Raw genomic sequence first — 19,246 nt, forward strand, 5'->3', positions numbered from 1 at the left:
AAGAAAAAAATACCTTAAATTTCATATTCTTTAAAGATAATATATCATCAGACTCTTGAGACGAGAGCTGAACAGCATAAAAAAAGGAATGAGAGTTATTATATCTAAAACTAATTTATAATGTGTTCAAATGACGGGCAGACATTGAAAACGTCATGTGCGTGCACCTCGGTAATACGCAAGCCGCCTTTATGATCAAATACTTTGTACTGCTTGCACTTAGTTATCTGGAATTAAAAGTCTAAATCATATTTGTGTCTATTGCATCCGAATTTATCTAACTCTTGTATGAAGGGAAAAATAAACCTTTCCACCTCGTCTATGCATTTCTCACCAGTTTTATGATTCAGAACTTTGGAGATCCAATAAATAGCAGAACTTTGAAAAATATACTGAAGGTAACTACCTTGAGAGTCACAGTTCAGAAAAAACAGCTCGCCTCAGTCGCTTTGGACAAGGAGTGCTCATCCCAGTGACTAAGCAAATACTGTAAGTTTGACTAGTAGCTGATACAACAACTTAACTAGCTAATATTCCACATATAAATACGTTTTAGCACTGCACATACGGCAGAATCACAGAAGCTGGAGAAGCACCGGTATTGTGTCTACCATTACCATCAGGTTCCAAAGAAGCAGCTGCACGCTCACCTACACCCACATACCATCAGGTTCCAAAGAAGCAGCTGCACTGATCCCACATGGAGCCTTTTCCCATCTCTTTTACTCCCTCCGTTCCTAAATATAAATCTTTTAAACAATTTCACTAAGGATCTACATACAGAGCAAAATGATTGAATCTATATTCTAAAGTATATCTATATACATCCGTATGTAGTCCACTAGTGAAATCTCTACAAAGACTTATATTTAGGAACGGAGGAAGTACTTAGCAACAATGGACCGCTGCATGCTGATCGAGGCAGGACCACTGCATGCTGACCGAAGCTTTGTTTTTCCGTGTCACATGGGCTGCAAAGCACACCACAAACACCTCTCTAATTTACCCCCCACATGGGCAACACGGATCACAGCGCATGCATTGTGCGGCTATGATAGCTATTTCCCTAGCAAGCTATGTTTGACACAATTTTGCATATATATATATATATATATATATATATATATATATATATATATATATATATATATATATATATATATATATAATATTTTATCTACTACCAGGGTAGTTACCCCCTACCTCTTTGCTCTCCACGTGTCCCACATTATAGCTCCAGTCCAACCGGGTGAGGGATCTCTTTAACGGGTGTTGTGGACTCCAATAGACAGAACTAATTTCATTTCGTAATATAATAATCCGGCAAAGTGACATGCTAGTTCAACCGCTTCCTTAATTCTTGGAAAGTGATGGGCTAGTTCAAACCGTTTGTTTGGATCAGAACTCCAACGTGACACTTTATTCCTACGTAGTTTCCGCTCGAGATAGTTGCATGTGGAGTACATTCTCCTCCTTGATCTCAACTTTTATTTTGACTTTATACTTTCTATTTTATTTGTTTCATCACACATAGGCATGCAGAGCATGTTTCATCGTCACAGCTCAATTGCCGATAGAATCATACAGCTACAACACACCTTTTGTTTTGAAACAAATTCATTACTTTTGGGCCTCTCATTATCCAGGAATCATAGGCTTTTCATCAAACCCATGCCGGCTAAGTGTTCCTTGAACACACTGGGTGGTAAGCCTTTCGTTAGCGGATCCGCAAGCATATACTTCGTACCTATATGTTCGAGACTTATAGTTTGATCCTGGATTTTATCCTTCACAACATAATACTTTATATCTATAGTTTTGGAAGCATTACTCGACTTGTTGTTGTGAGCGTAAAATACTGCGGGCTGGTTGTCACGGTATATCTTTAGTGGCTTGTGAATACAATCTACCACTTTCAAGTCGGGTATAAATTTCTTTAGCCATATCACCTGCCCGGTGGCTTCAAAACATGCTACTGTTTGGAGCTTTTCCATGAAATAGCTCCCCCTGCGAGAGTGAACACGTACCCAGACGTGGATTTTCTATCATCTCTATCTCCCGCAAAATCAGCGTCTGAGTACCCTTTTATCTCTAGGGAATCAGATCGCCTATACGTTAGCATGATTTCCTTTGTGCCTTGTGCATAACGCAAAGCTTTCTTTGCCATCTTCCAGTGCTCTTGGCCTGGATTTGTTTGATATCTACCGAGTACTCCGGTGATAAAAGCTAAGTCAGGGCGTGTGCACACTTGTGCATACTGTAAACTTCCAACAACCGAAGTATATGGGACTGTTTTCATTTCATCGAGCTCGCACTGATTCTTGGGACATTGATAATTCCCAAAACTATTGCCCTTGACTATAGGAGCAGGTGTGGCTTTACTTTTGTGCATATTGAACTTTTTGAGAACTTTCTCTAAATATGCCTTCTGTGATAGTCCTAAGACTCCATTCTTTCTATCTTGGTGAATTTCAATGCCCAAAACATATGAAGCATCACCAAGATCTTTCATATCAAAATTTGAGGATAAAAACTTCTTTGTTTCCTGTAGTAGACTAATACCATTGCTTGCAAGCAAGATATCATCCACATACAAGATTAGGAAAATATATTTCCCATGCTTAAACTTTGCATAAATGCAATTATCCTCAACATTTTCTTGAAATCCAAACCTTTTAATGGTATCGTTAAACTTTAGATACCAATGTCTAGAGGCTTGCCTTAGTCCATAAATGGATTTCTTTAGGCGGCATCTCATGTCTTCCTTGCCTTTCATGATAAAACCCTTGGGTTGTTTCATGTAGACATATTCCTCTAAATCTCCATTGAGATATGTCGTCTTTACATCCATTTGATGGAGCTCTAAATCAAAATGAGCAACTAGTGCCATTATGATTCTGAAGGAATCCTTACAAGAGACTGGAGAAAAAGTCTCATTGTAGTCTATCCCTTCTCTTTGGGTAAATCCTTTAGCCACAAGACGGGCTTTATACTTTTCGACATTCCCATTAGAGTCATACTTGGTCTTGTAGACCCATTTGCAGCCTACTGTCTTGGCTCCTTTGGGAATAATCTCTAAGTCCCAAACATGATTGGAACTCATCGATTTCATTTCATCTTCCATTGCCTCTAGCCATTTTGATGAGTGAGGACCTTTGATGGCTTCTTCATATGTGGTGGGGTCACCTTCCATATGAACCATTTCCGTGTTGTATACTTTGTAATCTGTAGAAATAGCAGGTCTTCTTGTTCTATTAGACATTCTAAGTGCCTCATTGTCAGGCACACTTTCTACTATTTCTCGCTGTACTTCCCTTTCATGAACAACAACGGGTTCAGTCGGCTCCTGAAGGACAGGTTCCGGGTCCTCTCCCGCAGTTGTCATGGTTGGAGTTACAGCGGGTAGGGAGAAAAATGGCTCTTGAATCATCGGAATGGGTGCATGCACCCTTTTCTCCTCAAGGTCAATTTTCCGAGCTACCATGCTCCCCCTCAAGGGCCTTCTGTCCCGGTTTTGGAACCGGGACTAAAAGGTCGTTACTAATGCCCTCGGCCTTTAGTCCTGGTTCTTACACCAATCGGGACAGATGGGCCTCCACGTGGCGGGGCTGGGAGCGAGGGGAGGGAGGATCTTTAGTCTCGGTTCTTGTTACGAACCAGGACTAAATGCTATGCTTGTTTATTTTGTTTGATCCGAAAAGGTATAATTTTTTTTTAATTTTTTTCAAATTTTATGTTTCAATATTTTTTGATTTGTTTTTATGTTTTATTATAATTTTTAAATCTTTAAATAATTTGTCAATTTAATCCCTAATCATCCATCCTCACTGCTCCACCGTAGACCACTCATTCCAAATCGTCTAACTTCCCGGCCGGTCACCCATCCTATCACTGCTTCAGCCTGAGCAGGCTTAACTTTCTGGTTCTATTGCCCCTAGTTTCCAAGTCTGCACTTATTATTTTTCTCACAATAGTAAGCTATCAATCCTATTAATCCTTAGGTCTTGATGTCACATGATTTAATTGTTTGAAATCTAAATAATTATAAAAATAAACAAACTAAGTAATAATAATATTGAAATTTTATATAAAATAAAATAAGTAATAAAATTACTTTTTAAAATTACTATTTTTATTTTTTTGAAAAAATCTTCTTTTACCATAACTTTTTTTACATTTGGAATTTTGAGCATCTGAGAAAAGTTCATCGGGCAAGCCTAGGTGAAATTGAGTCCCAATTTTTCTCTAGTTTTTTTTTATATATTAAACTTTTTTTTGACGTCGTATGCAAAAGTTATGGTCGTTTTACATTTTTTTCCTTTTTGTGCAAAAATGGTCAAAATTCATATTTCAAAATTTGTATACCAACTAGGCACTAAAACCTAACTACATCTCAAAGGATTTTATTTTTTGAAGGTTTTATCATTTTTTTAATTTTCTACAAAACTAAAAAAGGCGGTCCGAGGGGTGAGTTTGATTGACCCTGAAATTGAAAAGCTCTACAAATGAACTCTAAAAATATTGAAAATTGGCATGATATCATCATTTCACCCACATAGCTTATGCTAAAAAGTTAGAGGGTTACAAAAAAAACTGGATGCACTTCGTGTACAAACTGGACCATCTCCTTCGAAGTATCAAAGTTTCAAACGAAAACCCATCTGTTACAAAGGCATTTCATATTTTTGAACTTATTTCAACTCCAGACTTTTTGTGTGTTCAAAATGCACCATTCAAAGGCACATCATAAAATTTCAACAATTTCTGAATTCATTTGGTATTTTTCATGCATTTACTTATTTTTTGAGCTAATTGACCCTGAAATTGAAAAGTTCTACAAATGAACTCTGAAAATGATGAAAATTGACATGGTATCATCATTTCACCAACATGGCATGTGCTACAAAGTTGAGAGGGTTACGGCAAAAACTAGATGCACTTCCTGTACAAACTGGATCATCCCCTTCGAAATATCAAGGTTTCACACGAAAACCCATCTGCTACAAAGGCATTTTTAAAAATTATTTCCACTCCAGACTTTTTGTGGATTCAATATGTACCATACTACAACATGTTAAAATCTACGAAATAACTAACTAATAATAATAAAAAACAACAATTAAATGACTAAAACAACTATATAAGCCAACAATATTGTTTTAATTAAAATCCCAATTTAAATTCTTCTAAAAATAACCAAATAAATCTTAATGTGACAACAATCTAACAGATGACTAGGAGCAAAAAGAATTAAATTAAAAACTATTTGTAAACTCAAATTATTCACAATCTGGGTTTGAAGCAAATTTGAACAAATTCAAATTTAAACCATTCAAATTTGAAAACTAATGGCACAAGCAGAAACTAGACAAAATTTTGAATCTAATGCAAAAAGAATCACTCAAAAACATCAAGTATCCTAGAAGATATAAGCAATTTAAAACAGAAACTACAAACAGAAAACAAAAAAAAACATGATTCTTTTTAGAACCCTTTAGTACCGGTTCGTGTCTCGAACCGGGACTAAAGGTCCGGTTCAAGACACGAACCGGGACTAAAGCCTCCAAACCCTTTAGTCCCGATTCTAGACACGAATCGGGACTAAAGGTCCCATTTCAACGGGAACTAAAGCCCGACTGGCGCCCTTGCCGCTCGAACCGGGACTAATGCTAACATTAGTCCCGGTTCGTAATGGAACCGGGACTAATGTGTAAATCTGGCTGTGACGAAAGCCCTGTTTTGTACTAGTGTGCTGTAAAAGCCGAGGATGGAAACGTGTGTCATCCATTCGCAGAAAAAAAAGAAAAAGAGAAGGAAAGGGAAACATATGCCATCGGCAAGAACGTGTGCATGTTTAATACAGGCAGAGCCTAAATGAAAAACATGATTAACGGATTGATACGTGACACCAAGATTGTCACACCGAAAAGAGGCTGCCTTTTGATACTGAACTCCCAATTCTGTTGGTAAAGTTTGGAACCAAATAGTTTTGGTAATAGCATTAGCTAGAGCCTTGTACTCAACTTCCGTGCTTGATTGAGATATACTCCCTCCGTCACGGTTTAGAAGGCACAGTTAGACTTGCGTGCGTTTCCAAAATAGACAAACATTAAGGCGCGTTGCATTTACTCCTAGCAGCTAATTAGTACTCCGTTGCACTACTTCTATATGCATGCGTAGTGTGAATGCTATTTTTAACTCATTTCACACCCAATCAATAACCACCTAGGTCCTAAAGAATTTGCATGCACGCCTTCTAAACCGTGATGGAGGGAGTAGTAGCTTGCTTGCGGGCACTCCAAAAAATCAAATTACTTTCAAGAAACACTACAATGCAACCATCACATTCCAATGCGCCCTCTTGAAGATGCTGATGGCCCAACGCTTCAATTGTCTTGTCACCAACAAGTCAAACCACACCTATTTTGGTTGCCATTGTTGGACAGTTCTTGCAACTTCTTACGAGATGGAAGCTGGGGAGAGAGTCACGTTCCACCTTGACTACGATCATTATGAAATCATGGCCTATTACAGACCTACTGGAAGGGATGATGATGGTCCACCAGCTTCGATGATGACGGTCCACTTACTTGAGACTATGATCATGACGCCGCTAGCCGAAATCGAGTTAGCTAGCTAGTAGGCATGCATGCATGGCATATCTCATGTTGTTACCAAATCCTGTTTAGTTGAATTTGTGTACTTGTGTTATTTGCCTATTTTTTTATATTTTCAAATAAATAGATGTTGTTGAACTTACATTCTGGTATTTGCATTGTACTGTTTAATTACTATTCTAAAACTTTGTTTATGCTATCATTTTGGTTGGATTTTGCTGTTGTACAAATTATGTTTAAATTTGAAAATGAAATTGTTGGCGTTGCATTGACATGCAATGCTACTACTGATGTATATTACTGCTGGCGTTGGCCACGTGGCACGTTGTAAACATGTCAAATATTGTCGGCGTCGTCTCCAACGCCGGTAGTATGTTTTAACAATGGCACCATATTGATGGGATCATGTGTCCACGACAGCAAGATCATTTCTGCCATGTCATAGCTAGGCTTTTTTCCACTAGTGCGTCCGCAACTATCCAGTTCGAGGGGTCCAAACATGTTTTGCCATAAAAAATGGTCCTGTATCGTTTCGCAAGCCGGTCCGAAAGCGCTTTCTCCCCTATACCGGAGACAAAGTGAGGTGGGGGTGGGGGGGGGGGGTTCTTTGCGAGCGTCTGGACCACCACGTTCGGTATGCACAATTGCTTAGTAGTTTTCTTACAGATTCTGGTTTCAAGCAGGAAATTCAGGTGGCGCCCTTTTGATCTTATGAATGGGGTCTGACAAGCATCCATATATCCCAACTAATTTAGACCATTTGAAGCCTTTAGTTATCATGAAAGTTTTGCTAGATAATTTGTAAATTTGTATACAGGAGAAAAATAAGTCTTTAAAGGCAAATCTTAGATAAAAGGAGAGAAAAATGTGTGCATTTAATAATAAACCAACAAATTAGATAGGTCTACATATAAACACCGACATGGGCTATTTTTAGCTCTTCATTAAACCATACCTAGCATTGGCACTAAAATAAGATGTTAGGATAAGGCATCAGCATGTTGAAAAGTGGAAGGAAATTAAGACGTTTGGATAAGGATGACATGCATTAATACCTTAAAAATATAACATCGTCACCATTAAGCATACATTTTTCTATAAATATAGATCATGGATGTACGCATACACAGATCAGTCTTACTTAGCAGGAAAATCACACACTGTCCCATCGATCGCAATGGCATTGTGCATGAAGAACATCGGCAAAAGACTGTTGGGAGACAACAAGGTGTTGATATGCTTGTGGGCCTTTTGGCTGGTGACGCTGCTTGTCTTGTCATCTGGTACGAATACTTCTCCCGATCAGAATGATCCAAGTTAATTTAGTCTTTTGTTAACTTGTATTGTTTTCGGATGTACGCAGAAGAGATGGGATCCGATGCCTGTGAGAAACAGATTAGCCAGACATGGTACAACACAACATGTATCATTCGCGGCACCTGTAACAAGTACTGCAGAAACGAGAACTTCGACAGCGGCATCTGCAAGGAACTTAATTACTGCTTTTGTTACAGGAACTGCACCGCTGGATCCATCTAGCCATATATGTGCCATCTTCATGCTTGCTCCATCCAAGCTATTGCTAGGAGTTCATGCATTATGTACGAAATTTGTTAATTAATGTAAGCCGCTATGTCCATCTATCCATGGCGTAATAAAGGAGTAGATCTTGATGGGGCAATGCTCATTTGCAACACTATTTTCCCATCTGTTTTGAATGCTCACTGGGTGAGATGTTTTTCATTGAACATGGCCGAAATTGTCTGAGCCGTAGCCATCCTCCACCCGACCTCCCCCATCCGCATCGCTGCCCCCACCCGCCGCCCTACACGTTGTCGCTGGGTACCCCGTCCCCCGCCGCCGCCATGGATCTTGCCTCGCCGTCGTTCGTGGGGCTCCCGTCCATGGCAACGAGCTTCAAGGCAGAGAACATCATTCGTAGGGAGCACCGAAGGAAGCATCACGAATGGAAAGCAGCGGCAAAGGAATTTTCGGCTAAGGATGTCACGGGTGTCCATCGTGCCGCCAACAAGGAAGCCGTCATGCCCCGCACGTGACTAACAACGGTCCGGCGATCTATTGGCGATTCCGGATGCATTTACGCAAACGTAGGCGGCAGACGACAAGGTGTGCGACTCGCCGCAACACCAAGGGCGTGCACAACCTCTATTCTGCTGTTTCAAAGGGTTTTAAATCTGAGTTTATCTTGGTTAGTGAATGGTGCCCAAGTAGACGTTATCTTTAATACCTCCCATGGTGATGTCTGAGGCGACAGGAGGGGCGATTTCAAGGGTGATCCGGGGGCCGATCAGGGGGCCGGCAAGGTCTGAGATTCTGGTTGATGGCGACTGCAACCACGAAGGCCAAAGCCGATCTGCCAGGAGGGCTGCAGAGTCCGATCTGGTCGTTGCTGACGAGGGCTTGTCGGCGCACCGGACTTGGGCGGCGGCCTTCGAAGACACAACTTCAGCTGCTCGCCTGCAGCGCTTCGGATCAATAGTTCTTCACTTATTTTCACGATGGATCACGGTGCGTGATGAGGATAATGACATTTTGGCAGGTACTTATTTGCAGGGAATTCAGGTGGCTAAGTTAGGGGACAAGTTGGAGATAGATGGAGTTCAAGTGGTGGTTGGAAATGCGTGGGAGGCGACTCGTGATGACGAGGAGATTACTCAGGTTTGTGATCTTACTGCTAGTCCTGCTCGATGTGGCGGTCGTTTCTAGGTTTTAGCTGACCAGGGAGACGAGGATGGTGCTGTCGACGATGAAGAGGACAGTGGTGATGTCCAGGTTCGAGTAGAAGGGTCTGTCGCTAGGCCGACGATCGGTGCAATGGCAGATGGGTGTTGTTCGCCTGTTCATCGTCACCATGATCTGGACCTGCGCCCATCGAGGAAAACTTCCAGGCCGAAGGCGGAGATTCGACCATGGATTGGTCCGTTGCCCAAGGTGTGTCCTCAGCCGATTAATTTTGCGGATTTTTTTGCGCCGGATTGGCAGCTGGCCAAGACGAAGAACAGGCGGAAATTGCGGACAGTGACAGCACTGGATCGGCAACCAGCGCTGACTGCGCCTGCTTCTTCGGGGCGTCAGGCAAGGTCTGTTTTGAACGATGACCGTGCTTCTTGTGGGCCGGAAGGGTGCGCTGATGATCTGGTCCTGCAAGTGTTTGGGTATGAGGCCCAAACGGCAGCCGCTCAGGGAATTCCGGTTGTGCAAATCACCGTCAATTCCCAGATCGCTACGCAGACTGCCACGCCGCCGCTGAGAAACATAATCAGGGCGAGGCCAGGGTTTCCTCGGCTAGGGTCTGGGAGGGCTGTGCGGGTTCCACCTCCTGTTGTGCCCTCGATAGGCACCATGGCGGGGAGGGGACAAGCTTCCAAGCCTCTGCAGCAGACGGGAAAACTGGTTGGACAGAGCTCTCGCAGTGTGCTGAATGACAAGGCTTCGCCCTTGGTGGGGTCTGATGTGCAACCGGCGGCCATGTCAGATGCGCAGAGACCGCAGCCTCGAGGTAGATGGGGAGATGATGGGGTGGATGCGTATGGAGAGGGCCATCACAGGGGTTCCTCTTCGGTGGGTGGAGGACGAGGTCATGGTTGGCAAGGCAACGGAGGCGGCAGACGTGGCTTCTCTGGCCCTCCAGGCAACTTTGTGCAGGGGGTGTCGGGACCTACTTACCCAAAGAGGGGTTCGTATCGTCCCAATTGGGTTGGTAGAGGAGGAGGGAGGCGGTCGAAGCCACCTCTTCCACCGGCTGTCTCGACACCGGAAGCTAATACCTTGGACGTAGCCAAGGAGAAGGGGGATGATCCAGGGATGGCGGCTGATAAACCTATGGCAGATAAGGTTGAGCTTGTTGGTAAGACTGATGGGTGAGAGCATCCGACAAAGTGGGCGCGTAAAAAAGAGAAGATGATTTGTTACCGTTGTAGTGAGACGGGACACTTCGTCTGTCTCTGAGTGCAAGGCTGATTTGTGTGAACTTTGTCTTAAGCCAAAGCACGGTACAGTTAAATGCCCTCTGACTGTTGGACCAATGCCGGTGGTTAATATTTACGGAGTGTGCTGTCAAGATCTCATGTTTTTTGAGTCTTCAACAGAGGCGACTACGGCTCATATGGCAGGCACGGCTTATGTTGGGACTGTGACTGTGGTGAGAGGGAATATGACTACTGAACAGATTGTGAACAACTTTGGGAGCTTGTTTCAGCAACTTTTAGGTGGGAACCGGTGTTGATTGCGGACAATGTTTTCAAAGTAGTTTTTCCTACCAAGGAGGATCTTGCACGCTTGCTCAAATTTGGTATGTGTAGAGTTCCAAGTACGAGTTGTGTAATGGAGTTTGATGCATGGAAGACCGAGGAGCCTAAAGGGGTCCCTCTACCTCAGATATGGGTACGTTTTTCTGGAGTTCCTTCGAAGGCTCTTAATGATTATTTGATTACTTAGAGCTTGGGGTCGCTCATCGGTAAGACGGAGAAGGTGGATATGGTCTATACTAGAGCTAAAGGCGTGGCGAGAATGCTAGTTAATGTCATAGATATTCAGCTGATTCTGGATGAGGTTATGTGGACCTTTGCGAGAGCGAGATACACTTTGCTTTTGGAGATAGAGAGTCCGGATCTCTTTAAGGACTCGGTCACTAATGGTGATGTTGACATGACGGATAAAGATGATGATGCGGGAGCTAGGGAGTCCGGAGAGAAGGATGATTCTTTTAACTTGTCTAAGCAGAAAGCGTCCGAAAGTCGCGTGAACAAGGTAGCAGGAGGAGTGTCGCCTTCACAACCTCCGTCATCCCAACTTAAGTTCGGCTCCTTTGAGCCGGCGTCGGCGCCAGCGAAGATTGGCGGGCCAAGGTTGTCACCGGCGAAGAAGGTTGTGAACAGTCAAGCCAAGGCAATAGGGAAAATGCCCAGGGCGGAAATACTGGGTGCAGCGATTCAGAGCAAGCTGCCGGCGGTCTCGCTGTTGTCTTACTTGGCAAGCGCTAAGTCCCAGGAGGAACAGCACAACCTCGGTCGGTTGGATACTGATCACGAGGAGGGGGTTCTGCTTGTGGCTGTGCATCAGCCACAGCTACAGCTGATGTCTGATAATCAGCTCGGGAATGTTAGCTTTGTTGACCAGCCATCTGGGTTAGTACGTACACACAAGCAGGGAATGCATGCAGGTCGGTGGTCCAGACGTTGGGAGATGCAGGGGGTTTCTCAGATGCGCAGGAATCACAGGAACATGTTATACATTCAGGCTTAGTGCAGAAAACACTGGTGGTGCATGTGCCGATTGCTACCGGAGTGCGTGAGCCGGAGGGGCTGCATGGCGCTGGAGTGCGTGAGCCGGAGGGGCTGCATGGCGTCCAGACGGCACAGGTGCATGTTGCACCAGCACAGCGTACGTGCCTGCCGGTGGTGCAGGAATCGGCTAAGGTTGGATCTCAGGCGCTGGACGATACTTTGAATCAGCATGGTGATCAGGTTGCAAATGAAGTAGGCAGCACTGAGATCTTTTCTGCGGACCAGGTCATAGCGTATGGAGGTATCGCTAATCCGATGACGTCGGGAACGAGATCTAGTCAGAGGATTCAGGAGCAGCCTGACGTGGATGACTTGCAGATTGGACGGGCTATGCGCGTGGCAAAGATGAGAGATGTTGAAGCATCCACATGTATATCTATTAACAAGGCCCATTCTATTTTACATTTTTCGCCTCAAGAAATTATCGATAATGCTACTTCGGTTGGGGTCTCGCTGGGGAGCACGAGTAAAGAGGTTGCGAAATCAATTAATGATCTGCTTGATTTAGAAGTAGATAGGGCCTTGGACATAGTTAGGAGTTTGGCAGCTACTAAACCTTTGAATAATTCTGAAATTTCTGTTTTAGGGGAGTTGAATTCTCTATGTGAGAATCTTGCTCCAGAAGAGGGTACAAAGGAGGGTGACGAACACCTCCTTGATGAGAGTGACCTTAATTTGCAACCCAACATAGAGGATTTTTGCCAGCCGGGTTATATGGACCAGGCGCTTGGCAGTGAAAAGCCTAAACGCACATGGAAGCGGAAGGTGTATCCGGTTTCGGCCGTGCGTAGGAGTGCTAGGTTCAAAACTGCAATTTTTTTATGATGATAGATGAGAGGGATCTTTTGGAATAGCAGAGGTCTAAAGGACTTGGCTAAAATTAGATTTCTTGCAGAAGCTACTATAGAATATAAGTTGGATTTTATCGCGCTCATGGAGACTGGACGTGATAATTTTACATCGCAGTTCCTGAATACCTTATCCGCAGGAGTGGATTTTGACTGGCACTGTCTTCCACCAAGAGGAAGATCTGGTGGGATCTTACTTGGGGTGCGGTGCGAGTCACTTCAGGTTCGTGATGTGGTGTTGGGTGAGTTTGCGGTGAAGTTTAGGCTGCGCGCGAAAGTTGACGGTTTTCAATGGGCTCTAGTAGCGGTGTATGGTGCTGCCCAGTCAGAGCTGAAACTGGATTTTCTGGCCGATTTGGTCTGAATGTGTGATGACAAGTTACCTCTATTGGTTGGGGGTGATTTTAACATCATTAGACGTTTTGACGAAAAAAAAACAATGATAAGTTTGATGGTAGATGGCCATTTATGTTTAACACTATTATTGAAAGTCTGGACCTCAGGGAGATTGAACTTTCAGGTAGAAAGTACACCTGGGCTAATTCCTTACAAGCACACACGTTCGAAAAGCTAGATAGGGTGCTTATTAGTACTGAGTGGGAACAGAAGTTCCCGTTAGTGTCTGTGTGTGCACTTAATCGGGCTCTTTCGGATCATACACCATTACTTTTGGATTCCGGGGATGCAATCCACTCGGGTAATAAAAACAATTTCTCATTCGAATCCAGTTGGTTCCTGAGAGAGGGTTTCATGGATATGATAGCGCGGGAATGGAATGTCGAGTGTGGAGGGATGTCTAATGTTGAAAGATGGCAAAACAAAATTAGACATCTTGGACAGTTCCTCCGGGGGTGGGCTAAAAATAAATTTGGGATTTATAAAGAGGAGCAGGATAGACTCCTAAAGTTTATTGACGATCTAGATCGAAAAGCTGAGTCTGGTTTGTTAGATGCAAATGAAAGGGCATCCAAGGATGAAGCTGAACAGAGAGTTCGAGTACTCCTTCGAGAGGAGGAAATGAAGTGGGCTCTTCGAGCTAAAGTACATATGATTGTCCATGGGGATAATAATACGAAGTTTTTCCATTGGATAGCGAATGGCAAGCATAGGAAGAAGAGGATTATGCAGTTAGAACAAGATGAGGTTACAATAGTTGGTCATGAAAACTTAAAATTGTACATCTCAACGTACTATAGACATCACTTCGGAGCGTCGGCTAACAGTTCTATCACTATGGATGAGCAAATGGTAGCGGATATTTCTCAAATTGGAGATGCCGACAATGAGATACTATCCGCTCCTTTCACGGAGAAAGAGGTGCTTGAGGCAATTGGACAAATGAAAAATAGCAAGGCTCCTGGACCGGATGGCTTTCCGGCTGAGTTCTATAAGAAATGCTGGCCTATCATCAAGGATGACCTAATGCCAATGTTGCACGACCTGTTTTGCGGGCGACTAAAACTCTTTCATTTGAATTTTGGTACCATTACGTTGTTACCAAGGAAAGAGGGGGCGACACGTATCGAACAATTTCGCCCCATTTGTCTGCTTAATGTTAGCTTCAAGATATTCACAAAGGTGGGTACTAATCGGTTAGCTCAGGTCGCTCACTCGGTGGTCCAGTCGACGCAGACAGCGTTCATGGCTGGACGGAATATCCTAAAAGGGGTGGTCATCCTGCATGAGACGTTACATGAAATTCACTCGAAGAAACTAGATGGGGTTATCTTTAAGGTAGATTTTGAAAAGGCGTACGATAAAGTTAAATGGTCCTTTTTGCAACAAACCTTACGTATGAAGGGGTTTGATCACCTATGGCGGAAGCATATAGACTGTTTCACTAAAAAAGACAGTGTTGGTATCAAAGTTAATGATGACGTGGGTCATTTTTTTCAGACACTGAAGGGTCTGCGACAAGGGGATCCTATGTCACCGATTCTTTTCAACATTGTTGCAGACATGTTGGCCTTAATGATTAGGAGGGCTAGTGACAGAGATCTAGTAGGAGGACTTGTACCACATCTTGTGGATGGGGGCGTCTCAATTCTGCAGTATGCCGATGATACCATTGTCTTTATGGAGCATGATTTATAAGGCCCGAAATATGAACCTCAATTTATGCTTGTTTGAACAGTTGTCTGGGTTAAAGATTAACTTCAACAAAAGTGAAATATTCTGCTTTGGAAAAGCAAAAGCTGAACAGATCACTTATAACCAATTGTTTGGTTGTGAGAGTGGGAAATTTCCATTTATCTATTTGGGAATACCTATTCACCACCGGAAACTAACAAACAAGGAGTGGAAATGTATCGAAGACCGATTTGAAAAGAAGCTCAGTTGCTGGAAAGGCAAGCTTTTATCTTATGGAGGACGATTAGTACTTGTTAATTCAGTATTAACCAGTATGCCGATGTTCCTCCTGTCCTTTTTCGAGTTACCAGTAGGGGTAAGGAAAAGGTTAGATTTCTATCGGTCACGTTTTTTTGGCAGAGTGATGCAGTGAAAACAAAGTATAGGCTTACTAAACGGGGCATCATTTGCAGACCAGGGGATCAAGGGGGTTTAGGGGTGAAGAATTTAGAGGTTAAAAACAGATGCCTCTTAAGTAAGTGGATGTTTAGAATTTCGGTAGAAACCGAAGGCATGTGGGTGCAGATTCTAAGGAATAAGTACTTGCAACATAAGACCTTAGCACAGGTGACCGTTAAACCGAATGATTCTCCATTCTGGAAAGGATTGATGAGGTGTAAAACTGCATTTTCAACCAGACTAGGTTTGTCATTGCTAATGGTGAATCAACTAGATTCTGGGAGGATACGTGGTTAGGGATTTGCCCCTTGCACTGGAATATCCACAGTTATACAATATTGTCCGACGCAGACAAGCGTCTGTTGCGACAATTTTGAGTCACACGCCTCTAAATATTCAGTTCCGTAGATCCTTGATCGGGGAAAGATGGACAAGATGGCTTCACTTAGTTAGAAGGTTAATGGCAATCCAATTGTCGGATAGACTAGACACCATTCATTGGAAGCTCACTAAGAATGGTGCCTTTTCGGTAAAATCGATGTACTTACATCTTATAGATTCGGGGTACATTCCAAGATCCAAACATATATGGGAGGTCCGTGTTCCGTTGAGAATAAAGATCTTCATGTGGTTTCTCCACAAAGGAGTTATGTTAAGAAAGGACAACTTGGCTAAGCGTAACTAGAAAGGCAACCAGCGATGCAACTTTTGTGACAATAAGGAAAATATCAAGCACCTCTTTTTTTCAATGCCCGATGGCTAAAATTCTATGGCGCTCTATACACATTGCTTTTAATATCAATCCCCCACTACTGTCAACACGTTGTTTGGGACGTGGGTCGAGGGAGTTAGTGCTCATTTGGCAAAAATTGTCCTGGTGGGAGCCTGTGCATTAATGTGGGCGATTTCGAACTGCAGGAATGATTTAGTGTTTAACAGATGCATATCTATTAATTTTTTGTAGGTTATTTTCAGGGCTACCGCACTGATCCGCATGTGGTCATTACTCACTCCTGCGGAAACCAGGGAGCTTATGGTTACTGGGTGTGTCCGTTGGGAGATGGTAGAACAGGGTATCTTCAACCGGTTTGGATGGCAGCAGGCTAAAAGGATAGGTGGCTAGTCATCGTCCTATATTTCCGTCACTGGTTGGGGCGCATTGGGCGCTTTGTATCTCTTTATTTTTGTTGTTCGCGGATTGATGTACTCTTGGCGGACTCGTTTACTTTATTTAAATAAAAGGCTGCATGCATCGTTCGACGCAGAGGCCGGGGCGATGCCTCCATTTAAAAAAAAAAATCCTCCAAGTTTTCCTTACCTAACTTTTTAGTGAAAAAACGCTCCCAATTTGTATGTACAAGGTCACATAGTATTTAGAGTCTAATTTTGATCGTCAATTGGACAAGTAGAATATGAGTTATATGCCATAAAATAAATTATTTGAAAATAACAATTTATAGTTCTGTTTGTTAAATGGTCTCAGGGCATCGTCAACAGACACACACACATATATATATATAGGAGCTGGCCATCCAACTCCATGCTTGAAACTTTCACACACATTCTGAACGTAAATTAAACTTACCAGACGAATATATGCAAACCGAATGATTTTCATTCAAAGCTTGACATATTAAAACTAAAAAAATGAAGCAATATTTGAAGGATTCAACTAAAATAGAAAAGAAAACGAAAAACAACATGAGGTGCCGAACGCCCTGGCCGGCCGGATCTCCGTCCGTGTCGGTTCCATGGGCGTGGGGGTCGAAGGAAGGGCACGTAGGGGCAGCCACAACCCTAATTGGCATGCGCCTGAACGATCGTGGCGGAGTCTCGATTGGCCTTATCCGCCGCTGGGCCCATGGACGACCCAGCTGCGGACACCGCCACGATGTTCCCGCCCCTCATCTTGCGTTTCCCAGCGACGAGGGTGGCCGCTCACAGCAACTCAGCGACAACAATCTTGAGGAGCTGGTCGTTGAGGTGGCCCCTAGGCAGCACAGACGTCTCCACAATGGTCGTAGATCGGTCCTCCAAACAGGCTAACCTGAGGCCTGAGTCATTGGAGACGTTCGAGTTCGCAACCGCATCTCGGTGCAGCTTGCCGCACTCTCTTTTGTTGGCACAGTTCTCCGCGATTTCGTGCTTTAGAGGCAGTCCGACGGTGAAGTCGGATGGTCGAACCGGCCGAACATGATGCGTGGTGGAGAGGGCGGCTCCTCCTTGACGTGGCGTCCGATTTGAACGTTGCGGTTGCATCGGGGTTGGGACAACAATGCTACACCTACGTAGGGTAGCTACGTAAACTAACATAGTTGCTTAGGTGTTCTCTTTTAATTTGGGTTAATTAGGAAAGGGGCCCATCCACTTGAAATCAGGAGGGGGAGGAGAGATTATTTAGGAAAGTTAAGTAACATTATGTAGAAGTTTTACGTAAGTGTAGCATTTTTGGGGCTGGGAAGGGGGCTCCTGATTGACGCAGTGAAGAGGCAGCGATGCCAGCGCGGAACCACGGAAATTCTTTTGACTAAGTAAAATGCGATGCGGCATCTGCCCCATGCATAAAATATGAGACCTTTTAAACATTTCACTGATGACTACATACGGCATCTGCCCCACGGAAATTCTTTTGACCAAGTAAAATGCGATGCGGCATCTGGCCGAAGTTAAATAAATGAATTTATACTTTAAAATATGTCTATATACATTCATATATTATTTAAAGTAAAATTTTTAAAAAGATTTTATATTTATAAACGGAGGATGTAGATAGACATGTCGCCATCACACCCTTTTGTTTGTACAAAGAGATTCAGCGCAGAAGGAAATAATATAAGGGATTGGAGTTTTCTTTGTTCTCTTCTCTGCAAGCAACAACGCGTTTACCTGCACGTACACTCCATTGAAAGGTACAACCTCCGTCTCCTAATATGTTAGCTTGCAAAAGCAGAAAATGCCTTTTTGGAGTTCGGCCACCATGGGGGCTGGTTTTTATGAAACCTAAAATTCATTAAAATTCATATTTCTAAAATTCATAAAAATCTTTAAAAAATACAGATATACATGAAGGTATAACACACATGTGTGTAAATTTTTAGAATGAAATACTTTGAAAAAAATACTTTGAGATAAGGTTGTGCAACAAAGGCAAATCAGATGCTTTTTAACACATTATATTATTCATTCTCAAAGTCTAAAAATTGGTCTTGTTTGTACAGGTTGCATTTAAAGGTATTCCATCCTGAATTTTTACATAGTACATTTCAACCTTGTATATTGTATTTTGTTTTCAGAAATTTCTGAACTCGAAAAGTTTGAATTTTAAATTTTAAAAAATAGAACTCCATGAAGCTCGGTCAACATAATGCCATATTCTGCAAAAGCGTCATATATTATACTCCATAGGACTGAGGAAGTAGCAAGCTACGACTGGATGAGTGAGATCTTCCTCATCTCATTTTCATCGCCGAGCAAACTACTCTGTTCCACCATCCTCTTCTGCAGGTCAGTGCTACGACGCTATCTTGCTTAATTTGTTGCTTTTTACCGGCTGCATTTTACTGGGAAATTGCTCTCCCCTGCCGGATCAAGATCCGGCAGTCTAGCAGCCTTCTAATACCTGTGCCTTTAATCATTCAGCATGGGAACCATCCTTTGTTTTGCAAAAAAAAAATATCTTTTAGAAAAGGAGGATGACCCCGGTCCTCTGCATCTGAGAGATGTATGCGGCCATTTTATTGATTATTCTTGAGGACCTTACAAAGTATTACAACAATATTTATGAATCCGTCAACTTCACAACAGCTGTCGCTACTCCTATCCATATGATGAAGGGGTGCTAGCTGGGCCACATACCCAGGCCAGTTACGTAATCCTAACATAAAAAACCGGAAGCCCCAACAGAGCCGGTCGAGTCCTCTGTTTTGCAATGTCCCTGCAATTTAAT

The 19,246-nt window shown here is 43.1% G+C and overlaps 1 protein-coding gene across 1 annotated transcript; it reads left to right on the forward strand.

The window, feature by feature from the left end:
• Positions 1–7,750: 7,750 nt before the first annotated feature.
• On the forward strand, positions 7,751–8,298 carry LOC123429110 (defensin-like protein). The gene is made up of 2 exons (XM_045113176.1): positions 7,751–7,900; positions 7,981–8,298. Exons 1-2 carry the CDS (start codon positions 7,795–7,797, stop codon positions 8,154–8,156), a joined length of 282 nt encoding a protein of 93 aa, XP_044969111.1. The 5' UTR covers positions 7,751–7,794; the 3' UTR covers positions 8,157–8,298.
• The last annotated feature ends 10,948 nt before the right edge of the window (positions 8,299–19,246 follow it).

Source organism: Hordeum vulgare, chromosome 2H, assembly GCF_904849725.1.
Source record: "Hordeum vulgare subsp. vulgare chromosome 2H, MorexV3_pseudomolecules_assembly, whole genome shotgun sequence".
Classification (NCBI taxonomy): Eukaryota; Viridiplantae; Streptophyta; class Magnoliopsida; order Poales; family Poaceae; genus Hordeum; species Hordeum vulgare.